General features: G+C 49.2%; 1 protein-coding gene across 2 annotated transcripts in view; it reads left to right on the forward strand.

Moving 5' to 3' along the window:
- OTOG (otogelin) overlaps positions 1–25252 on the forward strand; it is a 73642-nt gene that overhangs the window by 23732 nt on the left and 24658 nt on the right. For both annotated transcript variants that reach the window (XM_074336096.1, XM_074336095.1), the window contains 11 exons: positions 176–329; positions 8027–8134; positions 10257–10395; positions 12016–12150; positions 12449–12595; positions 12903–13022; positions 14850–14966; positions 15599–15755; positions 19119–19145; positions 21662–21829; positions 24360–24638. In XM_074336096.1, coding sequence (XP_074192197.1) covers positions 176–329; positions 8027–8134; positions 10257–10395; positions 12016–12150; positions 12449–12595; positions 12903–13022; positions 14850–14966; positions 15599–15755; positions 19119–19145; positions 21662–21829; positions 24360–24638 — 1551 coding nt within the window. The remainder of the gene's footprint in view (positions 1–175; positions 330–8026; positions 8135–10256; positions 10396–12015; positions 12151–12448; positions 12596–12902; positions 13023–14849; positions 14967–15598; positions 15756–19118; positions 19146–21661; positions 21830–24359; positions 24639–25252) is intronic.

The following is a 25252-nucleotide window of genomic DNA, read 5'->3' on the forward strand; positions in this document are numbered from 1 at the left end:
AGGGGACACCTCAGGAGCAGCTGGGCCATGAGAAAGCATCAGAGCCCCGTCTCTGCCTGCATCTCATGGGTGCTGGGCCCCAGGTCTCCCTGGCCACCCCTGCCACCCAGGAGCCCACCCCCAGGTCCAGGTGAGTGTCCGAGCTCTTCCCAGCACCCACCGTCTGCTCTTCCAGCTGCTGCCTGCCCAGTGGGCCAGGTCTTCGTGAACTGCAGTGACCTGCGCACTGACCCCGAGCTGAGCAGAGAGAGGACGTGTGAGCAGCAGCTGCTGAACCTAAGTGTGCCAGCCCGTGGCCCCTGCCTCTCAGGCTGTGCCTGTCCCCAAGGGTATGTATCCGTGTGCCAGGGTCTCCCCTTCCTGAGGGCTGGCACCAGTAGTAACCATGAGGTAGAGTGAGGGGCAGGGGAAAACCTCACACAGCTTTGCGGGCAGGCGCTAGCCCAGGGCAGGCTAATGACAACGTAATGGCCAGTGAGGAATCCGAGAGAGGGCAGGAGTGTGGGGAGCCGACCTGAAGTGGCCTCTACCGGTCCCGACTTATTGACAGCAAGCGACCGTGGGTAAGGACGGAGCCTGGCCTGTCTGAGGCTGTTTTTCATCTGTCACATGGGAATAATGACAATACCCAGCACCTGCACAGGCCATTGTGAGGATTAAATGAGGTGCTGAAGGGGGAGCACTGAGTGGGGTGTTTGACATACACTAAAGGTCCAGTGGTTTGAAGCCATGACACATGAACCCGGTGTTTCAGCTTTCAACCTCTTTCGGTGCAAAAGGCTGAAGAGAGCCCTCAGGTGGCAGGCTGGTGCCCTGTAACACTGAAGAGAAAAAGCCCCCCCCCCCCCACTCAGTGTCCCTCCTGGGTGCCATTAAAGCTGTGAGACCCACATAAGCCGTGTTTTGTGGGCTGCCTGCTGGGTGCTCTGTACACTGAGGTGGCTGCAGGGGTCCAGCGCCCAGCTCTGCCAGTTCTCACTCCTGATGCTGGTCTTGATTCAGGTCTGGGCTGAGAAGACAGTGGGCACCTCATCCCATGACTTGGCAGTACAGGGCTGTGTTCTTTAGCCTGCGCAGAGATCAGTGTGGAGCTGGGGGTTCTGGCCCAGGCCTGGCAGCCCGGCCGAGGGAAGTGGGGGAGTCAGGGCTCTAGGATGGGAAGGGGAGGGGCTAGTGAGGTGGAGCCTTGCTGTTTGGAATGTTATCTCCTTCAATCTCACAGCATCCCTGGGAGAAAGGAGGGAAGGGTCATCATTCCCATTTTGCAGATGAAGACACTGAGGCCAGGGACAGGATGGAGGGAAATGGTGTGCCCTCGGAGCCCTGACTCAAACCCTGTCTATTGCCCAGAACATGCTGGCTCCATGAGGCCCAAGGTCTGGTCCCCTGCATAGAGGTCGTAATGTGGGTTACGAGCCTGTCCCTTCCCAGGCAAAGGCATCCATTCACCAGAGACCCCTGTGAGGGCTTGAGAACCTGCATTGGCTCCTAGGCTCAGCTACCACCCCTTGCTGCCCATTAGGCCTCAGAGGAGCTATAAAGAGTGTCTGTCATTGAGGGCCTCTTGTAGCACTGTCCTGGGTGCACAAGCCTGCCTCTTGGCCTAAGGACAGAGGGTGTCAGGACCTCTGGGGTCAGGAACTGAGGGTCACTCACTGCCAAATATGGTGGCAAGGCCGCAGAGGTGAGGCGGAGCTGGGGAGCTGGGCGGCTTCTGCCAGGGACTTGTCATGCCTCCCTGAGCAGGTCCTTATCTGTAAAACGAGGGCTGCTGGCTTCGTCCTGGAGCAACTTGGAAAATGAGGGATCCAGTGACATCCCTGTCACGAAGGTGCTTCGGGGTGTCTGAGGCTGTACCCCTCAAATGTTAACATGCACAGGAGTCGCCACCCGAGACTCTGCATTTTGAACAAGCTCCTGGAGATGCTGGTGCTGCTCTTCTGGGGACCACAGTTTGAGTAGTAAGCTTCTAAAGCACAGTGCAACACGAGGGACTAATTTAGCCCAGAAGACCCAAGCAGTAGAGGGGGGTTCCCTTTTCAATCCCCGGGCTCCAAAGGGGAGGATATGCTGGGAAGATTTCTAATGGGCTCGGTGACCTTTGACAAATTACGTGGCCACTTGGGCATCAGGTTTCTTGTCGGTAAGGCCCCGCCGGCTGTTTGCAGAACTTACCTGAGCAGAGCAGTACTGAAATCCTGCTGCTTTGCTCCAGGCCTTTCAAAGGTCAATCCAGGTCCTGGCACTGTGCCAAGAGCATCCACCGTTCACAGGGTTTAATATTTGTCATTAGTTATGTGACATCAGACAAGTCACAATTTTTGTGAGCTTCAGTTTGCTTATCTGTGAATTGAAGGTCGTAACACGCACTGCGCAGGGTTCTTGTGAGATTTAAATGAGACGGTGGCTACAAGGAGCTGGCATTGCAGTCAGTGCTCTATAGAGACTTGTGCCCTTCCCCTCCTTAGTGCTGAACCCCCAGCATCTCTTGGGGTATTTGCCTGAGTGGCTCGTGTGCTGTATCAAATGCTGTGAGGAGCTTGCATACATTCCATAGGGGCTTATCAAAGAGAAATTATTACATATCAGCTTGCGGAAGAAGGGCAGGCTCCCCGGAGGGTGCCATTGGGGAGCGTCCTCCTGGGAGCTGGGATGAATTCTCAGTGATGCCCAGGTACAGTCCTAACCACCCCTGTTGGGAACTCCCTGGGCCCCATGCCCTCGCCATAGTGTTTCTAAGAATCTCTGGATGCTGTGTATTGCTGCCAAGGACCCTGGGCCACTGCAGGGGCTTGTCTGTGCCATTCCACATTTCTTTGTATTTGGATGCTGAGCCAAAGGACCTGGGGCCACTAGGCAGGCTAGCACAGTGGTTATGAGCACAGACTTAAGTCAGGCTTGAATCTCGATTTCAGCACTTGCTGGGTAAGTTGGTTAACCTCCCTGAGCCTCAGTTTCCTCATCTGCATAGTGGCACAGAATAAGCACTCCATGTGGGCAGGCAGCGTTGCTTCTTTCATTTGGGTCTCATGCATTTGCAAATGGAACCTGAGAGGATCTTGGAATGAGATGGTCCCTTAACAGGGAAGGGAAGGTTCTCCGCAGATTGAGGGTACATTGAGGACAGAGGCCAAAGCTCCAAGTCTTTGCATACTTCTTTTCTCCGGGATGGGCACACAGCAAGTGCTCAAGGATGCAGGCAGGTCTGCAGAGGGCAAGGAGCCAGCGAAGGAAGGTAGGTGTCAGGGAAGACCCCTAAGGAAGCAGTGAGAGACAGGGTCTGGGCGGAGGGTGGAAGGCAATGACACAGACTCCTGCTGGTGTCTGATGCAATTTTGGGGAAAGGAGGGTCAAGAAACTAATGTTACTGTGTATCGACTAGGCGTGAGGCAGTGTGCCCAGGTCTATAATTAAATTCTCATAGTGACCTTGAGAGGAAGGTGTCAGTATTTCTATTTTACACATATAAAAACAGGCTTAGAAAGGTTAAGTGGCTTCAGGGAAAACACAGTGGATTAAGCACATACTTTCTTTTTCTTGCTTCCTCCCATAATTGCAATGAAATGTTGGTAATGGAGTGAATAAAGTACACGTCCCCAGGGACAAAAAGAACATAAGTGGAATGACAGTGTCACAGGATGGGTCAATAGTTTTTGAAGAAGGAATGAGGATGGATGTATAGAAACTGACCTTGCAGAGCAGAGGTTGACAGCTGATGCTTGCAGACCAAGGAGAACAACCTATACTATTGTGTTGACAAATTCGGGAGCAGGAGGCGCCAGGCATCTCAGAAGGTGGGATGATGGGAGGGAGACAGGAGGATGAGTTACAAGTCTGTGTAAGGAGTGGTTAACCCCCCCACACCCCACCATGCCGGCTTCCCCCACCCCCTGCGGCCTTGCTACTGCCCTAACCCCATCCAGCCGAGAAGGGTAGTAAGAGTTTCTAGAAGAACCAAATCAAAGACTTTCATTTTGGGGGCAGCAGGAGGGATGAGATGCAGGGTGAAAACAGGGAGATTAAGTGAAAGCCTACTGGGACCCCAGCTTGGTTCCCAGGTGAGTGGCATCGAAGCTTCTGTCGAAGCTTTTGTCTCCCAGGCCAGAGATGAAAGAGAATTCTTTTGAAAATTGGCTGGACCAAGAGGAAAAAAAAAACAACCTACAAAAACTGACATTTTTGGGGTTCCCCAACAAAATGGTGGGTTCCCCTTAATATGAAACTTCCAATTAGCTTTCGATGGCTCACTGTTTTCCCCCCTTTTAATTTTTTAAAAGTGAACCATAATTTATATACAGTAAAATGCACAGATTCTAAGTATATTGTTTGCTAAGCTTTGACAAATGTATACCCTTTTGCAACCTACACCCTTCTCAAGATATAGACCACTTCTGTCATCTCAGTAAAATTCCCTCATGCCCTATGCCTTTTACCAGGCAGTTCCTCCCCCACGCCCTCCACCATAGTTCTTCATTTCAGCATTGATGGGTTCTGTCTGTTCTAGACTTTCAGGAACAAAGAATCATGCTGTATCTGTATGTCTGGCTTCTTTTCCTTAGCATAAGTTTTGAGATTCATCCACATCGTTGTATTTTCCAGTAGTTTGTTTCTTTTATTGCTCAGTAGTATCCCGTTGTATGAATATATAGTAATTCATTTACCCCAATTCAAATATTGATGGATATTTGGGTTGTTTTCAGTTCTGGGCTATTTTGAATAAGGCTGCTATGTCTTTCTCTTGGATGAACACATCAGCATGGAATTGGGCCCTAGGGTAGATTTATGTTTAACTATGTAAGAAACTGCCAAACTACGTGCCAAAGCATTTGTACAATTTTACACTCTCACTGCTTGAGAGTTCTGGTTGTAACACATCTACACCAACACTTGATGTTTTCAATCTTTTTCATTTTTGTTATATTAGTGAGAACATAATCATATCTCATTAGGGTTTTAATTTGTGTTTTTCTAATGACTAATGATGAGTACGTTTTCCTGTGCTTTCTATGTATCTCCCTTTGTGAAGTGTCCATTCAAGTCTTTTACCCATTTTTTTTGTCGCTTTTTCTTTCTTCTTAATTGAGTTGTAGAAGTTCTTTATATATTCTGGATGCAAGTCCTTTGTCAAATATATATATCACAAATATTTTTTCCCAGTCTGTGGATCGCCTGTTTTTCACTTCATGTGTCTTAATATGTCTAAAGACTTCAGATGAGCAGAAGTTTTAAATGTTGATAATGTCTAATTTATCATTTCTTTCTTTATGATTAGTGCTGTCTCTGTCCTGTCTGAGAAATTTTTGTCAACTCCAAGGTTGCAAAGATATGTTTTCCTCCTATGTTTTCCTCTAGGAACTTTACAATCTTAGCTTGTACATTTGGGTCTGTGATCTATTTAAAATTATTATATTTTGTATATGTTGTAAAATGGAATCAAGTTTGTTTGTTTGTTTTCTTACGGACATCCAGTTCTAATCCCATTAGAAGAAAAAAAGAAAATCCTTCCTTTCCCTATTGAATTGCTTTGGCACCTTCGCAAAAAATCAATTGACTGTATAAATGTGGATCTATTTCAGGACTCTCTATTTGGTTCCATTGATCGCTTTGTCTATTTTTAGGCCAATATCACACTGTCTTGATTTCTAAAGTTTTATAGTAAGCCTTGAAATGATAAAGTGACAGCACTCCGACTTTGTTCTTTTTCAAAGTTTTTTTGGCACGTCTGTCTTTGCATTCCTATGTAATTTTAGGATCAGCTTGTCAATTTCTACAAAAAAGCCTCTGGAATTTTGATTGGGATTGTGTTGAGTTGATAGATCAATTTAGGGAGAACTGATGTCTTCACACTAATGAGTCTCCCAATGCACAAACATGGAATTATTGCTCCATTTATTGGGTCTTCTTTAATTTCTGTCAGCCATGTTTCAGAGTTTTCACATACAGGTTTTTGCACATTTGTTACTGAATTTATTCATAAGTATTTGATGTTTCTATTGTCCCTTGCATCTAAGTTGTCAAATTTATTGGCTTACCGTTGTCAAATATTCCCTTATTTTCCTTTTAATATCTGTAGGATCTGCAGTGCTGTCTCTTCTTTGTTCCTCAAATTGGTAATTTGAATCTTTTCTTCTTTTTTTTTTACTCTCAGTCTAGCCAGGGGTTTGTCAGTTGTACTGATATTGATTTCATTGATTTTCTCTGCTGTTTTTCTGTTTTACTAATTTCTGCTCTTATCTGTGTTATTTCCTTCTTATGACTTACTTTGGATTTAATTTGGTCTTATTTTCTGGTTTAGATATTTCATTGTAATTTTTTCTTATTTTCTAATATAAGCATTTAAAGCTAAAAATTTCCCTGTAAGCACTGCTTTAGCTGCACTCTACCAATTTTGATACAATGTGTTTTCATTATTTTTGTTGTAATATTTTCAAATTTCCTCTGTGATTTGGTCTTTGATCCATGGGTTATTTAGAAATGCTACTAAATTTTGGAATATTTGGAAGTTTTCCTTATATCTGTTTGTTCCTGGTTTCTAATTTAATTTCATTGTGGTCAGAGAATATACTTTGTATAATTTTAAGCCTTTGAAACTTACTGTTTTTTTAATGGTACCAAATATAGTTGTTTTGGTGAACTTCCCATGTATGCACGAAAATAACGTGCATCCTGCTGTTATTGGGTAGAGAGTTCTTTAATTGTCAATTAGGTCAAGAGCATTGTTAGAGTATTGAAATCTCCAACTATAATTATGGATTTGTCTTTCTCCTTTTAGTTCTGTGAGGTTTCGCTTCTGTTTTTTGAAGCTCTGTGATTTGGTGCTTGTCCATTTAGAATTGTTCTGTTCTCTTGATAAATTGACCGTTTTGTTATCATGAAATATCCCTCCTTATTGCTGTTAATGTTACTTGTTTTGAAGTCTACTTTCTCTGATGTTAATATAGCCATTCTAACTTTCTTATGACTGGTGTTTGCATGGTATTTTTTCCCATCATTTCACTTTTAACTTACCTGTGCCTTTATTTTCAGTTGTAACTTTTGTAAACAAAATATAACTGAGTGTTGCTTTTTTAGCTGATGTTACAGTTTTTTTCCTCTTAATTGGAGGATTTATATATTTGTATTTGATGTAATTTGATTGGATTTAATACTTCTATCTTGTTACTATTATGTTTGTCCTACAATTCTTTTTTTTTCTTCTTTTCTGCCTTGTTTTGTGTTATGCATTTCTTAGTATTCTTTTTTGTCTCCTTTATTAATTTCCAACTGTATATCTTGGTATATTTTGAAGTTTTTCTACAGATTAAAATATATATCTTTCATTTATCACAGTCTACCATGAATTAATATTTTACCTCTTTATGTAGAATACTTGCAGCAGTATCATAACAGAAATACTTTCATTTACTTCCTTCTCATTGTTTGTATTATTTTTGTCATACATTTTACTTCTACATATGTTATAAACCCCACAATTCACTGACATTGATCTTGCCCTCAATGCTTAGTTATCTCTTAAAGAAATTAACAAGTAATTTTAAAAATATTTACCAACATATTTTCCATTTTGAGCTCTTCATTCCTTCACGTGGGGCTGAGTTTCCATCTTCCTGAAAGACTCCCTTTAGCATTTCTTTTAGTGCAGATCAACTGGTTGCTCCATGAGCCACGTGGGTAGGAGGGTTAGTGCCCACATCCATGGTCTGTTAATTAGTATACAGCTGTTACCTGAGGGGCAACTGGCATCCATCCTGGCTGGGGGATGTGGCTGGTAGAGCTGAGTGGCTGGCAGTTGCGTCCTAATGGATGGCAGAGACTTCCAAGCTGGGCCAAGTCTGTGTCTGGTTTTTCCAGTTACCAAGGTACCTCTGAACTCCATTGGGCAGGATGGTAGTGGGTACATGGTCAGTCTCTTCTAGGGTAAATGATGAGAGCCACTATGGGGCGTCCATGTGGATGCAGGATCCTCCACAGATGGCAGATATGGGAAGGACGCTTTCCTGACCACCTGCTTACTTTGTCCCTACAGCCTACTCAGACACGGGGATGCATGTTTCCTGCCAGAGGAGTGCCCATGCACTTGGAAGGGGAAGGAGTATTTCCCTGGGGACCAGGTCATGTCTCCCTGCCATACTTGGTAAGTGAGGGCCCCATCCGGGCTCTGCTTTTTGCTAGGGGAGTGGGGAGGAGGAAAGGATGGATATGAGATTCAGGCTCATGAGCACAGTCTAACATTTCCCCTTCCACCATGTTCATATTCATGTTGTGTGTTTGTGTGCTATATAGAGGTTTGCATACATACTGGGGTGCCAAAAAATATATGCAAGTGGACACTTTGGTCAGTGTTGCTCAAGCAGTAGTTTGCCGTAATCAGAAGTGTCTGGACACTGATGGCAACCACTTTGAGCACCTCTCGTAATTGCAGAAATCAAACGTGACTTGTATTTATCTTTTGTTATCAGTATATATTGAGTATTACAATTTTAATGCAGTTTTCCTTTCTTAAAATGTATACGTTTTTTGGCACCCTCTGTATACAAGGGTATGCATAGGAAAAATTTGGGGAGTGTTTTTTTGAGTATTTACATGAATGTGAATTTGTTCATACATATATATGACTGTGTGTACACACATATTTGTAACCATGATTATGTGTTTGCATGTGTAACTGTGCACACAAATCCAAAATGCATAGACTGCATATGTGAATATATATACACATGCATATATATGAATAGGTGGGCATTCATAAACCTGAATACGTTAGTAAATGTATACAATTATGAATTTGTATATGTATACAGGTGTGTTTATATATATTTGTGAGCATATGCCTGCATTTAGTATGTGGGGACATATATGTGCAAAGTATGTGAATGTGTGCATGCACTGGGTATACGATTTGTATTTACATGTGCACAAACATGGACGCGTGTATAAATGTGCATTTGTGTTTTCCTATGAATATGTACATGCCTGTATGTGAAAGTAGGCTAGTATATATGTGAATATATTTGCATGCTACGTGTGCATAAATAATGTAAGTATGCATATGTGAGAGTGTGTGCACCTGGATTGGAGTCTATGTGGACAGACGGGACCAGTTCTGTAGGACTGTACTGGGCCAAGCACCAGGGGGTAGAAAGTGGGTAGAAACCAAACCTCCTAAACAGCCCCCAGGCTTCCACTGCTGCTGGGCCTAACTCACATTAACTCATCTTCCCAAGTCTTGGCTTCTAGAAGTGTATATGTTGATTGCTTTTAAAGCAACCTGTTTTCCTAATCTCCACCTGTCCTCTGCTTCTTGGCGAGCCAAGAGTCTTCCCAGCCTTGTAAATCATTTAAATCTTGAGATTCCCCTAATAGCTCCTCCATAGGCCTTACAAGTACCCCCACAATCAACGAGGCCTCTCAACCCATGCCTCCCAGCCTGGGCGGCTCTGTCTCTGCCAGATGCCCTCAGAGGTTCATGGCATGGAGAGCATCTCTGAAGGGCATGTGGAGCTTCCCTGCTATTCCCCCTGAGCTCTTGTGCACTCCTGCAGAGGGCCCAGCATGAGCCTTCTGGGGGTTCTCAGCATCCCAGGGCTCCTCTAGCCTTCTCTGTGTCTGCAGCACTGAGGCATCCCTGCCCCTGCCCCAGTGGGCCAGGGGACATCTCAGGGGCCCCTGAGCCTTGCCTTCTCAACTCTGGACAATGACCAAAGCTCATCAGCTAGGACAGTGGGGCTAAGACGGAGAGGGGAAGGAGACAGGACCAGGATGCTTCAGCTCATTCCAGTGGAGCCCCCCACCCAGTGGAACCCACATCCTGTCCGGTCCCACATCACACTCCAGCGACTATCCGAAGGGCTCAGGCTGGCACAAGATCCTGTGTAAAGTAGCTTTAGGTCAGGCTGGGTCTCTTGGCTCCTGGTCTGGTGTTTCAGAGATGACCGTGTTCTGTGCGAGCCCTTCCCAGCCACTCAGCTCTCCTGAACGTTGTGTCTCTTGTAGGCCGAGTGAGGTGTCCTTGACTCAGGGGTTCCTCTCATCTTCATGATGTGCTTATGTGAGTGAGCCCTCCGGCAGCTGTGACTGCTACATAAAACAGGGACCCCCAGTCTCACCCTCCAGCCTTCTGTTGGAGGTGGATAATATTTGTTGACCCCCCACCCCAGGGGCACAGAGTGAGAGCTCAGTAGGCAATGTCTCTGTCAGGTACTCGGAGTGGGGTGGGCGGTATGCCCTGCGAGCTGGTCTGGGTGCGTGTGTTTCAGCATGTGCCAGCGCGGCTCGTTCCAGTGCACTCTCCACCCCTGCGCCTCCACCTGCACAGCCTACGGCGACCGGCATTACCGCACGTTTGATGGGCTCCCGTTCGACTTCGTGGGTGCGTGCAAAGTGCACCTGGTCAAGGTGAGCTCCTGGACGGCCACACGTGTCTGCCTGGCTGGCTCCATGGGGACCCAGAGCAGCTGAGGGCCTGTTAGGGCGTGGCGATGCTCTGGACTCCAGGCTGTTGCATATCCGGTGCGTGGGGGAGCTAAGCTCTGGGCTGTGGCTGTCTAGAGGTGGAGAGAAGTGCTGAGGAGCAAGCTAGGGGCTGGACTGAGCTCATAAAATACCCACTGTGTGTCCACTCACCGTGAGAACCGTGTCCTGTTGGGTCCTCATGTTTTTTCTGTCTGATAAGAGCTAATGCTTTTTTGAACCTTTATTATAAGCCTGGTGGTCTACGGAGCCATTTTTGTGGATTATTTTCCTTAATTCTCACAGCAACCCTGCGAGCTAGTTTATTGACCCCATGTTATGGATGTAGCAACTTTGACTTGGGGAAGTTAGGTATCTTCCCAAGGTCACACAGCTAGGCAGTGGCAGAGCAGAAGTCAGGTTTGAATCAAGTGATCTGACTGGAGAGAGATGGTTCTTAAGGAGTCATGTGCTACAGCCTTCAGCTCACCAGGAGGAAGAAGAGTCGTGAGGGGGGGTGCGGGGCACAGTACAGGCAGGATCCCCTCCAGAAGAAGAGGGTACCAACCGGGCAGGTGGGAGAATGCCAGAAGCATACTCAGGGGACCTCGGTTTTGCTAAGGGCCTGTCTGTCTCGTTATAGCATAGTAATAATAATAAAAATAATGACAAACCTTTTATGGAATGAGTTCGATTTATGGGGCAGGCCCTGCACTGGCCTCTTACACATAATTTCAATAACTCCACAAGACTAAGGTCGTTGAACCCATTTTATTCTAATTTTTTTAAATTTCAAAGGTGATGCATGCTCTTCATTAACATTGAAAACAATATAGAAGCATATATTAAAAACAAATATTCCCCTTCACATCTCTTCTGATACGATTCCCTATTCCTAACTGATGATTGTCTTTCCATCACACACACACACACACACACACACACACACACACACACACACACAGAGTTTAGTTTATATGGATAGGGTTCTACAATTTGCTTTTTTCACTTAATAGTACACTTTGAACATTACCTCCTATGGTCAGTACGTACTTTTTTCTTTCTTCTTCCTGTAGAATGATATAAAAAGGACGTGCTGTAGTTTGTTTTATTATTTCCCCATTGATGGACATTTAGGTTATTGCCAATAATGAAATGCTCAGTGAATACTTTTGTGGATATATCTCTAGGGTCTTAGAAGTGGAATTGCTACAAAAATGATTTACATGTAAAATGTTCAGTGCCTATAAATTGCCCTCCAAAAAGACACTACTGTCATCCGTGTACTTAAGAGTCACCCCTTCCCTCATGCCCCTGTCATCCCTATTATATATTCATTCATTCATCACACACGTTTTGGAGAGTCACTGCATGCTAAACACTGCACTAGGTGCCCCCAAAGGAAACTGAGCTTCTGAGAACTGAAGTGAGTTGCCCAAAGTCCCACAGCTAATAAGTAGAAGTGGATTGAAAACCACTTCCGAGTCTCTGTTCCTCTACCTCTGTGCCTCTCAGCGGGATCTTTTCTCTCCCTAGTTTTACTAAAGTAACTTGTTTTCTCCTCAGAGCACATCTGATTTCAGCTTCTCCGTGATTGTAGAAAATGTAAACTGCTACAGCTCCGGCATCATCTGCAGGAAATTTATTTCCATCAATGTTGGGAACTCACTCATCATCTTTGATGACGACTCAGGAAATCCCGTAAGGCCCAGCAGAAGTGAAGGTTGTGTAGACAATTTGCAGGTTAACAGGGGCTAGGGATAGAAGGGTGCTGAGGACCGGCTTCCTTACCATAGCAGTTTCTCTTGGAGCCATTGAGTCAGCAGCCCAGATTGAATTCCTTGGCCAGGGTCAGGAAGCCAGAGGTCATTGTCAGGATGTGAGGGAGGCAGAGGAGTTGGTGAGGTCCTGGGGCTTGGCAGTGGCTTGCAGCCAGGCCCAGCCAACCCTTCTGTTTGGGACATGTGAGCCTCACGAATGACCATCTCTGTCCCCTTAGAGTCCTGAGAGTTTCCTGGATGAGAAGCAGGAGGTCCACACCTGGCGAGCAGGGTTTTTCACACTGGTGCATTTCCCACGGGAGCACATCACCCTCTTATGGGACCAGAGGACCACAGTGCACATCCAGGCTGGGCCACAGTGGCAGGTAGTCACATGAGCAGCAACCCTCAAGGGACCCTCTTCTCCCGTCTGGGGCTGAGCCAAGCCATTGGGTGTCCTTGCGTAAGCTGTACCGTCACGGAAGAGCTAGGAGCATCATGCCTTCTGTCCTATCCTCCCCCACCCTGCTTTGTGCCCCTTCTCCTCTGACCCTTCTCCTATTACTCTTCATGCTGTGACCTCAGGAGTTGCTTCTGGGTTCAGGGCAGACATATGGGCTCAGGGCGACACCTCTGCCAATGGCTCACGCCGGGTGAGCCTGAAACTGACCATGGTGTCCTCTCTTCTTTCAGGGCCACTTGGCAGGACTCTGTGGGAACTTTGACTTAAAAACCATCAATGAGATGAGGACCCCAGAGAACTTGGAGCTAACTAACCCCCAGGAGTTCGGCAGCAGTTGGGCTGCAGTCGAGGTAACCTTCACCCAGACGGGCCCTGACCAGAACTGAGACAACCTGGGAAGAGGGACATTGGTGTGAGGCCACTCCTGCAACTGCTCTCTCAGCCTCTGAGCCAGCATCCCCAGCCCCAGACTGTCCTGGGGCTCAAGGACACGCACCATCCCGTCTCACAAATCAGGCTGCACACGTGCCCGAGACTAGGCTTTAGGGGGAGGGTAGGAACTGGGAAGGAGACAAAGTCTCTGTTCTAGGAGAGATGACCACCTAACCGGACGGTGAGGCTTGTTGAAGCATGAGCATCTCCCCCATCTCTGTGCCCCCAGTGCCTGGCGCTAGGTGTGGCACAGAGGAGCGACCCAGAGAGTCCCGTGTGGGTTGAGCCATCAGAGAAGGCTTCCTGAAGGAAGTGGGGCTACTGTGATACTTAAAGACAGGCCATGTTGGGAAGGATGAAGGTATCAGAGTGAAGACCTCTGAGAGGGAGGACTCCATTAGCAGAGGCAGAAATGAGGGAGGTGTCCCAAAAGTTTGGGAAATGTCTGACTGAGTCTGCCAAGCTGTGAGCACTGTACTGGGAGAAGAAGACCTGGATTCTTATCTTGGATAATCCAGTGATTTGTTGGGTGACTTTGAGTAAGTCCCATCTGCTCTGGTTCTCTGTGAAGTGAAGCCACGGTGCCAGGAGAGGGATGGTGAATAAGCGTTCACCTTATGTGACAACCCTGATCAGTCAGAAGAGGCTGGCTAGGAAGCAGTGTTGAGAAATCTCTAAGACTTGTGTCAGGCTCAGCTGGAAGGAGAGCTGTGGTTGCTGAGTTACATCTGCCATGGGGACAGCAGCGGAGAGTGGTGACAGGAGTGTTACATGTTTGGCTTTCCTGGACTGAGTGATCTGAGGTCCCTGATTCTCTGTTGGGGAGTTGATGGAGATAAGCCTATGTAGACTGGGGTCGGGGGAAATGTTAGTCATGGCCTGGAGCTCAATTTAACTCTAAGGTGGGATAAGACGGTTCTCACAGCCTCAGAAAAATGCGTTCTAACCTATCCCCATTCTAGAGAAGCTGAGTGGGTGACAACTTTCTCCCTGCCTTCCTTTCACCCCCCATCCCACTATTGTTTCTGTCTCGCTAATCTCCTTGGGCATACCCTGGGGGACTCAGGAAAATGCAGGCCTGAGGGAGGAGGTTCAGCAGACATGGGGGAAATCCACATTAATTATCTGTAGCTGTGTAACAACGTTACCACAGACTTAGCAGCACTCAACCACATGTATTATCTCGCATTTTCTGTGGGTCAGGAGTCAGAGCATGGGTCTGTCCTCTGCTTAGGGTATCACAGGCGGCTGTCAAGCTGTCAGCCAAGGCTGAGCTTTTATCTGAAGCATCAGCTGGGGAGGGATCTGCTTCCTCACTGGCTGGTGGGTGGCAGCATTCAGTTTCTTGCACCAGTAGAGCTGAAAGCTGCGGGGGTTTTTTGCTGGCTGTTAGCTAGAGATGACCCTCAGCTCCTAGAGACCACCTGTTCCTGACATGTGAGTTTCCCCAACATGTCTGCTTGCTTCCTCACAGCCAGCAAGGGAGGATTTCAGCAAGATGGGCTCTACGAATTCTGTAGCATCATCATACAATCACATGCATACAACCATGTCCATCCATCACCTTTGCTGTCTTCTGTAGGTTTAAAGCAAGCGTTGGTCCCCACACCCCTCACATTGAGGGATTATACAAGGATGTGAGCACCAGGAGGGGGGAATCTGGGGCCACTCTGAGTCTGTCCACCACATCAGGTGTCAGGCATTTGGCGGGTAGGGAGGTTGACAGCCCTGCCTTTGCCCCTCAGTGCCCAGACAGCCTTGATCCCCAGGACACATGTGTCCTGAATCCTCTCCGGGAACCATTTGCCAAAAAGGAATGCAGCATCCTGCTCAGCGAGGTGTTTGAGACCTGCCACCCTGTGGTGAGTGGACCCCAACCTCAGCCACTCCTGAGCCCCCTCCCCACTCCCCGGGATCCCTTCTGCTCTCAGACCCCCTTCCCCACCCATCCTACCTGGGAGAGGCACCTCAGGTCTAGAAGGGAGACCTATCTCTGCCATTTCTCTGCCTCCAGCATGCACCGATGAGTCTTTCCCGTTTCCCCAGACGAGCCAGGACAGCCAGCCAGACAAAGAACCGTACAGCTTCTGTACACTTTCAAGGCTGTCTCAATCTGGCTTTTCCTCCTGGTCCGGAATTTCTTCTGAATTAGTGACCCCAAACCCCTCATGCCGTGGTATCGGCCAGCTGCCTGTTCTGCCCTCAGTGGAGACAGAAGATAGAGGGCACCCTCCAGGGACTCAAAGGCTGCTGTCAGACTGCCTTGGCTGTCTCTGGCCTTGCCTGGCAATTCATAACCCATGTTTGTATCTCAGCCACACCTTCAGTTCCTGGATCCAATAGCCTAGGTCCCGACCCCACGCGGGCAGCTCCCCGCATCCTGTGGTCCCTTTATGTTTCTGGTGCTCCCTGAGGCTGAGTGGCATCAGCCAGGAAGCCTCGAGGTGGACCTTCAGGATCTGTCCTCTGACCTCTGACTTCTGACCTCTTCTAGGTCGATGTCACTTGGTTTTACTCAAACTGCCTGACAGATACATGTGGGTGCAACCGAGGTGGTGACTGTGAGTGTTTTTGTGCCAGTGTGTCCGCCTATGCCCACCAGTGCTGCCAGCATGGGGTGGCCATTGACTGGAGGACGCCACGCCTCTGCCGTAAGTGTCTGAACAAATCATCCAAGGGGCAGAGAGGAGCCACCTCTGTGGGTAGGCCTGTGGGGTACCATCACTCGGGCTAGCTTGCGTTTACTTAATATGTGCCAGCCATCAACTGCTTCGTGTGTATCATTCATTGACTTCTTATAATTACCCTGTGAAGTAGGACTGTTTATTCCCGTTTCACATTTGGAGAAACAGGTTAGAGAGAGAGATTAAGTAACGTACTCAAGGTCACACAGGTGAGTGGTAGAGCCAGGGCTCATGCCCAGAGAGTCTGACTGCAAACCTGTGCCCATAACTCCTTTGCTAGGGGAGTCAGGAGTCCAGGGTTCCAGACCCAGAGCTGCCATTTGTGAGCTGTGTGGCCTCAAATAAGTCACCCAGCCTCTCCAGGGCTCAGTTTTCTCAACTGAAAAATAGGAATACACCTGTCCCACCAGGTTTATTGTGAGGATCAAACAGGATAGTGAATATCAAAGGCCTTTGTCAGCTGAGACAGACTGTCAGAGGCAGCGCAAGATGTCAGTATACTTAGAGCAATGGTGTCTGCAAAGGCTTTTGGTTGCACACTCTTATCAAGTAAAAATTTGAGCACACATACGAGGTCTCACAATTAAGTTTGCCAACTGAACTCATTCTAGAAAAAGTGCTACACACCTCATTGCTGAATATCACTATGGTCACCTTCGAAATACTCCCCTTGGGAAGCTATGCACTGATGCCAGCGCCTAGTCCACCCTTCACAGCAATTTTGGAACTCTTTTTCTGGACTGGCCATCAGAGCTGTCGTCGTATTACCTTTGATGTCCTGAATGTCATCAAAATGTCTTCCTTTCAATATTTCCTTTATCTTCGGGTAAAGAAAGAAGTCATTGGGGGCCAGATCAGGTGAGTAGGGAGGGTGTTCCAATAGTTATTTGTTTACTGGCTAAAAACTCCCTCACAGACAGTGCCATGTGAGCTGGTGCATTGTCATGATGCCAGAGCCATGAATTGTTGATGAAAAGTTCAGGTCATCTAACTTTTTATGCAGCCTTTTCAGCACTTCCAAATAGTAAACTTGGTTGACTGTCCAGTGGGTACAAATTCATAATGAATAATCCCTCTGATATCAAAAGAGGTTAGCAACATCATTGCAACTAGTTCGTGAACTTAATTGTCATACCTTGTACATACATACGCATGCATAAATACATGTACATCTATAGATACTATTAGTACTATAAATGTATACCACAAAATAGATGCAAAAGTAAATATTTAAAAGATGAAATAAAACATAGAAATTTAAATTATTAATTAATTGATTATTATTTTTTCTCTGCACATCAGTGATCTTCCTGGTGCTAGCCTGCCTCCCTTTGGTGTGCAGTGGGTATTAACACAGGCTCTGGGGCCAGACTGTCTGGGTTCAGACCCTGGCTCCACCAAGTAGGGTAACCTGGGGCACGGTGCTTACATCTGGGTAGTAATTGAGGGTTAAGAGAGCTACACCTAACTTGCGGGGTGCTGTGAGATTTAAATGAGATAACACATATACCTCACTTGGCACAGTGCTCTGTGCTATCACTAAGGTGCTGTCATTTTTGTGGGGACATGGGTGCTGGCATGTCCTGAGCCCTGGGGGCTCCAGACAGGATGACCTCAGGAAGAAGATGGAGCAGAATTTGTCTTTTCCTCCCCTTTTCTGCCCGTTTTCCCCTGAGACCCTTCCAGCACAGATGCCCTCCTGCAGTCTGCTTCTCCCTCTACTTCTCTGATAAAAATCCTTCAGGAAGGAGAAGGGAGCACACATTTAGTGAGGATCTACTGTGTGCCATGCCCTGTGCCTTCTGCGCATTAACTTATTTAATATTCAGGGTCAGGATTAGGATGAGGAAACTGAGGCATTCACCATGGCACAAGATTTTAACAGGGCACAAAAAAACTCAGTAATCAACATAAATCAAATTTTAAGGCAGTATCGTTCAAAAATCACAACTAATGCAAAAATAGCTTTGATGAACAAAATATCAATGTTTTAAGTATGACAGAATCAATATTTTTGCTTTTTCTTTTTGCTTCAGTTTCCAGTATGGCTCGGCAAGGCGCTGTCACCGATCCTATCTTGATGTTTTGATATTTCATTCATCATGATATTTTGCATTAACTTTGAAATTAAGAAATATTGAATTAAAATATTATATATCTTGATTACTGAGATTTTTGATGCCCCCTTAAATTTTGCAGCTGAGGTGGGCACTTTCCTTACCCTAGTCCAGGCCTTGCCAGTCTGTGGGGCAGGTACTCGTGGTAGTCCCATCTTAGAGAGGGGGGCACTAAATTTCAGAGAGGTTGAGTAACTTGTCGCAGTATGCACAGCTGATGAATGAGAGAGATGGGATTAACCTAGGTCTGACTCTAGCAAGCTGGCTCTTAGCGACTCTTCTGGGCTACCTCCCATTAACCTGGTACACACTTGAAACCAGAGACTCAGAGAACTTCTAATTTTCTAGCTCAGTCTTCTGAATCCACAGGTGAGAAGAAGCAGGTACTTGCCCATGGTCACACAGTGGGTCAATCTTCTGACCCCTAATGTTCTTTCCAGAGGGCAATGTCAAATGCAAAGCAATGGTGTTGATCGTGGAATTTTGGGTGTGGGGTGGAGTTAGTGGCAGTCTTCAGACCATGCCTATGAATGGAGAGGCCCCTCCTCAGCCTTCACCCCAGGTCTACCCAAACTGGCTTCCCATGGCCTTGCTCCTGGATTTTGATGGCCCCTGCAAGGTCCCCAGTTTACCCCAATAGACTGAGGTGAGGACTCCTTGGCGGAGGCACTAGGGGAACATGCTGTGTTGCTAGAATTGGCCACTAGAGGGCGTGCTGAGCACACATTTGCAGGAGCTTGTCATACAGCCTGATGGGAACTGCACCCAGGGGCCTGAAAAAGCTTTAGATCCTGGAGGCTCCTGGTCCCTTCCCCACCAAGGCTCTTGGAAAACTGACTTCTATCTTGTGCTTGCATTCATCTGGGACCTTCCACAACATTTCTGATTGGAACTTCCATCCCTTGATTCTAATCTTATTCTTCAGGGAAACACAAAACATCCTTCTGCCCAACATTCATTCATTCATTCATTCATTCATTCATTCATTCATTCATTGGATACATGGTGAGTGCCTACTCTGGGCCAAGCTTTGAGCTTGTGCTCGGGGCACAGAGAGGAGCCGTTGTATTTCCTATGCCTTATGACATCTGAAACCAATGACCATGCCTGAATATTGGAGTTGGGGAGGCAAGCCAGGTCTGGCCTTTGGGATGTTAGGGGCCTTGGCTCTGTCCAGACCTCTCAAGAAGTCTCTGTTCTCTCTCTCTTTCAGCGTATGACTGTGACTTCTTTAACAAGGGTAAGTCCATCCTCCCCAAGTGGCGCCTCGGGGGCTGGGGCCCTACTAGGCCTGTCCTGGTACCACAGCAGTGTCAGCCATCCTGAGGCCCTGCCGGCCCTGGAATAGCCATGACGTGGGGCAGGGGGGACCCCATCATACAGAAAGAGCCCTGACAGTGCAGGATCCAGGGACGCCCCGGAACTGTTGCTAGGAGCACCTGTAGCCTCTGTCTGGAGCCCAGACCAGGCCACCTGCCCAGGGACTGTACTCACCCAGGGCAGCTTCACCGGGAAGAAAAACCCCTTTGCACCAATGTGCCATCCCACGGCCTTTATAGTCCAGCTCATCGGGCCCACGGGATGTTGTCTTGGGTTTCCTGAAGTTTTGAGTTGTCAAAAGCAGCTGCAAACTGCTCTTCCTGAGGAGGGCTGGGGCAAAACCTATAGTCTGGGTCAGCCTGTCAGATTCATCATCAAATTTAGTCGCAGCTACAAGGTATCAGGTTATACTCCCATCTCTGCATTAACTAGGGTGAACACACAGGTTGTGAGGAAAGACCCCAGAGAGTTTAATGTCCAGTGTTAGAGCTAATTGGTCAATTTAATCACTAGGGTTGGTGGGCAGTAGGGAAGGGCTGCCCAGGAGCGGTTTTCAGCACTGATCTCTGTCCAGTCGGGCCAAGGTCAGACCTTGGCAGAGTTAGATGCTCATCATGTCCTTGGTGTCATTCCCCTGTGACTTCCAAGCCTTCCACTGGCCCCCCACCCCCATTCCAGGTACCATCCTGCCAGGAGCAGGCCGACGTGGGTATGAGCCTAAGGCTTTGTCCTCTCATCCAGTTACTTGCATTATCAGATTTGGGTTTGAGAAACCTCCCCCTGGAAAGAGTATAGCGGCTGAAATGATGGGGAACTGGCTAGAGACGAGGATACCAGTTAGGGGCTCTGAGAGGTGAGAGCTGGACCAGGGTATAGTATAATTCACAGCTATGTCAGCTCTTGGGGGCTCCTGAAGGCCAAAAACCTTTAATGCCTAAGGGAATAAATCTGTAATTGGAGAATTTTGGTCCCTAGGACAGGCAGGGTCTGTCTGACACCAGGCAAGACATTTTAGCAGAACAGCTCTGAGCAGAATTTTCTCCCTTCTGTGGCATTTCGTGTGGCAGTAACTGGCAAAGGACAAGCTGCTTCTAGCGTCCTACACCCAGCCACCCATCCATTCTTTGCTCTGCTCTTCTACCAACATTTTCTCTGGTCCAGGCCCTTGCCGGGGGCTGGAGAGTCAGTGGTCACCAAGAGCTGTCACAGGGGTGTGCTCGCACCATCCCACCCCGGCTCTCTAGAGCCAGCTGTTCATTCCTAACTCCACATTCAGTTGGCAGTTTGAAATTGACCACTGGTGGGAGTATTTACACCATGGAAATCAGCAGACTCTACAAGTTGGTTTTGTTTGTGTGCTTGGTTGATTCTTGAGAGCCGATTGTTAACTATTTGCCAGCACAGGGCTGCCCGTCTCCTGTCTAGTAGGGGAGACTCACATGAACCCCTGCTTGAGACCCATCATAAGAGCTGTGACTCGTGTGTGCCGTGCTCCAAGGGCTGGTGGAGTGCAGAGGACGGATGACGTGTGTGTGTGGCAGGAGAGGGTGCAGGGAGAGCTTCACCAAGGAGGTGACATTTGAGCTAGGTCCCAGAGATGGAGTAGGCGTTTGCCAGACACAAAATGGAAGACTGAGTGGGAGGGACAGCATGAGTGGAGACACGACAGGACACAGCACGGCTCCTTCAAGGAAGAGCAAGGGAAGATCAGTGCGGCAGGGGCAAGGGGGTTGGGGGTGGGGAAGGAGGCAGGGGTTGGGGTGAGAAGGGCCCCTGAATTCAACTTGGGCTCTTGGATTCTATCCTGGCGGCAGTGGGGAGCCATTGATGAGTCCCAGTGGGGAGTGTGGCTAAGAAGGTGACACTGGCACTGGTGGGGAGGAGACACTAGAGGCAGGGAGATCAGTTACAGGCTGTGACAATTGTCTAGGAAACCAGCCTCCACTGACAACCGCAGGAACCCAAGAGACACAAAGGTGATGCGTGTTTGCAATAAGGAAACACTGGTGTTGAACCCAAGCCTTCCTGGTCTTCGTCCCTCAGGCCTTGGGGGGGCAGAGACCAGGTCTGCTATCTCCTCCCGGTGGCGACTCTGAACAGAGCAGTGGCTGGGATGGCAGAGTCTCAGGCAGAGGGACAGGCCCACAGATGTTTGGGGACCCAGATGCCCCCAGGGGTGGCCTTGTTCCCAGGCTTCCTGTGAAATGATTCAGGTGCTGTGCAGAGTCAGTCCCCTCTAGGGGCTGGAAGCCTGGGGTTCTTGTCCTTCTTTCTCATGGAAATCCAGGTCCCTGGAGCATAGGGTGAGCAGGTCACCAAGAGCACCTCCTTGGCACCCTCCCTCTGCCCTGCCTCTGGAAGGGGCCGGCAGGTAGGGGTGGGAGGTGGGCAAAGGCCCAAGGAGGCAGGCCTTCCGACTGGGCCCTTTCTCTGCAGTACTAGGTAAGGGCCCCTACCAGCTGGCCAGCCAGGCAGCCGGCGGCACCCTGGTGTCCATGCAGGCAGCGGGCGGTGCCATAGCCCTAGTGCGTGCAGAAGATGTGGTGCCAGGGGACATTGTGAACTTCCTGCTGACCGCTGCGCTGTACAAGGCCAAGGCCCACGGTAAGGCCCACCCTGGCCCCACTCCCACCCTTGGTGGAGGGAGGCGGTTGTCAGAGAAAGGAGGGTGCAGTGGCTGGAGAAATGGGGGCTCCAAGAGGTGCCCCTTTCCCTGTTGAGACAGGGTTTAGGGGTCAGCCTCTGAGCCTTTTTCGAGAGACATGTGTCCCATCTTCTTCGGAAAAAACCAGGGAGGCCAAGGTCCAGATAGTTGTGTTCCAGAAAAGCAGGATGACAACTGTTACTTCCTCTCCCCCTCCCCCTCCTTCCTTCTCTTCTTCCTCCTCCTCTAGCCTCCATATTTAAGACTGTCTAGACTTTAAATGCCGGGGGAGCTGGCTGATGACTCCAGCATAGCCCCCTCCTGTGACTAGAGCTGTGGGCTCTTGATGTGCTCAGGTGATGAACCTGAGTTCTCAGCTGGTGGGTTACACAGACGGGAGCCCACCTCGACCCACCATAGCCTCCCGGGTCTCAGACCGCCAGCACACCTGAGGGGCTTAGCTTTAATGGGCCTGTCCTCTTTTCAGAGTTCGGTAGTACTTGGGGTGGCAGACCCCTGCCCAGCGGGGAGTGACCCCCAGGTGCTGTTTGTGCTGGGCCTCCGTTCACCAGTGCCAGGAAGCCTCCTCTTCTGTGGCCATTTGGGTGTGTCCCACGTTCTGTGGTCACTGTAATCGGGGTTTCTCCCCCAGATCCTGCCGGGCCCATCCAGTCAGAATCTCCCTAACGACAGGGATGGTCCATGCAGCCAGTCTCAGCATCCACTGGAACACTGAGCCAAAACACTGCTCAGAGAATTCATCCCGATCTAAGAATTTAAGTTCTCAGATGCTCAGGGTCTGCCATTTATCTAGTTTTGAGGCTCTACCTCCGTTCCTTCCTCCTCCCTGCCCTGTCTCTTTCTGCCTCCTCCTTGCCTTCCTCCCTTTCATTAGCCCTCTTCCCACGCCAGGCAGAGAGCTGGGCCCTGGGGAATCAGGGATGTAAGAGACACCATCCCTCCCACCGGAAGTCCACAGTCCCATCCGGGAGACCGGCGTGATGAGAGGCAGTCAGCACGTCTGTGGTAACACTTGGGAGGAGACCGTGACTCAGTCTTGGGGAGTCAGGAGAGGCTTCTTAGAATAAGGAATGTTCCCTTGAGGGATGGCAAGGAGTCAGGAAGGCACTTGTAAGCCCAGCTCAGGAGCTGGGTCTTTATATTGAGTATTGGTAGGGAGCCTGGAGGGGCTTGAAGGAGGGGAGGGACACGCGAGCTCCTGCCCAGCCCCAGGCACAGCCGTGATGGGTGATGTTCATGGTGGTCTGAGCCAGGGATACAGTAGGAAGTGCCAGGAGGAATCATGTTACTGCACAAGGAGACCTGGGAGTGACGAGCCAGGCTCTGGGCCACTGGAGGGCCAGAAGCACCCCACCATTCCCCAAAACACTTCCTCCCTAGACACTGCTGATCCCTAGATCTGTGTGGTCCTGTCTGAAGAAGGGTGTGTTACAACCTCGCAGATGCGATAGGGCATCTGCTCAATGGGAATTGTCTGTCGTCCGTTCAATATTTTAGTCCAGTAAGTAGGGTCTAGTCCCGAGGAAGTGTTCATTTTCTAGCGGTTTTATGGGCATGTTTAGCAGAACTGCAGAGTTCTGGCCTTGGAGAGCATCACTGTGGATAGGACCCCCAGACCTCCATCTTAGTCAGGCTGGGTTTCATGGGTGACTGGGGTCAGGCTGAGGACCCAGGTTCCCACCCCCACCCCATCCTGGGCTCCTTCCTCTGTACTGTATCCAGAGTACTGGACAGTGCAAGAGAAAGTTCCTTTCAGGTGAGATCTGGGGTGGCTGCATGGAGGAGGTGTCTCCTGAAGGATGGGAAAGATTGTGATGGGAAGAAATGGAGAGCAGAAAATGTCCTGGGTGGGGAGGGGAGAATATCCACCCAGCAGTGAACCCAACTCTAGAACCCAACTCTCCTGTGGGTATAGGAGAAAGGACAGGAGAGGCAGGCTCTGGGGCTCTGGGCAAACCCCTTCCCCTCCCTGAGACAGTTTTCCCATCTGTAGGTTGGACTCAATGTTCCATAGGTCCACCAGCTCTGACCCTGTGGGATTCTTTGAGGAGCAGGACCAAGCTGGGGTCATGAAATCTGGCAAATCACCAAGCCGTGGCTTGTCTAATACGACAGACCATAACTCCACCGGGGGGTGGGGTGGGGGGCTGTTTCTGGCTGTCCTGCTCAGTGCTGTGTCCCTGGCGTCTGGAATTCCACCTGGCACACTGAGGGTCTTCAAAAATGTTTATAGAAGTGAGGGAAGGAGGGAGGGAGGGAGTTCAGTCACTTCCCCGGAGCTTGGCATTTGGCAGCTTCTCTAACCGTCCACCGTCCCTCAGAGGTGTGCACAGAGGGGCAGCCTGCAGGCAGAAGCAGGTGGGCTGAGGGGAGTGGGGCAGGCATGGAGGAGCAGGGCCCAGCTAATCCACAGAGTGTGTTGCCGTCCTGTGTCACTCCTCTCTGTACTGACCATGTAGCTCTTTGCAGACCCAGATGTCGTATCCCTGGAGGCAGCGGACAGACCCAACTTCTTCCTCCGCGTCACAGCCAATGGGTCTCTGGAGCTGGCCAAGTGGCAGGGCAACGATGTCTTCCACCACCAGGCCTCCTTCGTGCTGCACCAGGGGACATGGCGGGCAGGCCTGGTGGCCCTGGAGTCCCTGGCGGAGCCTGGGTCCTTCCTTTGTGTGTCGGGCCCCATGCTGGCCCTGCGTCCATACCAACACACAGAGCTATTCCGCCGGGGCACGCTCTTCCACCTTCTGGGTAGGGGTCTACCCTGCCATCACCCCTGGCCCCTCACCCCTCACTCAACTGACCTTCCTGCCCTCTCCCCATTCACACTTCCAATTGCCCCCAAGAAACAGAACCATTACTCTCCTGGCATAGGGAGGCACATGGGTGCCACCCCTGAGATGGGTGGTGGCCTGGCCTCCATGCTTGGTGGCTGAGGGAGCTATGGCAGTATGGCTTGCGGCCCAGCCAGCCTCCTGGGTCTTGCTTACTCCCACAGGCCAATTACACAGTCTAAAAATAGGGTGGCCTTTGTGGAAATGAGGGGAAAAGTGATCCTGGCCACTGCTTGCGTAGCCTCCTGGCTCAGGTTTCTTGCTGATGGGGGCACATGCCTTCCCTGTGAACCAGTAGCCTCCTCCTCTCCCCCATGGAGGCTCAGGACCCTGGGCAGTGATGGGCCAACACCACGCCCTTTCCAGCTGAGGCTGGAAAGCATTCCAGGGCTTTGCCATCCCGCTGCTAGGTATGTCTACCCCAAGCTATTTGTTCTCTGCCTAAACCCTGGAGGAAGTGGTCACAATTTCTTTACTGCACCAGGCTGGCCTCTCTGTCCTATATGTGCACGTGACTGTGAGGGTACCTCG

The sequence above is a fragment of the Rhinolophus sinicus genome, linkage group LG06 (genome assembly GCF_036562045.2).
Source record: "Rhinolophus sinicus isolate RSC01 linkage group LG06, ASM3656204v1, whole genome shotgun sequence".
NCBI classification, from domain to species: domain Eukaryota; kingdom Metazoa; phylum Chordata; class Mammalia; order Chiroptera; family Rhinolophidae; genus Rhinolophus; species Rhinolophus sinicus.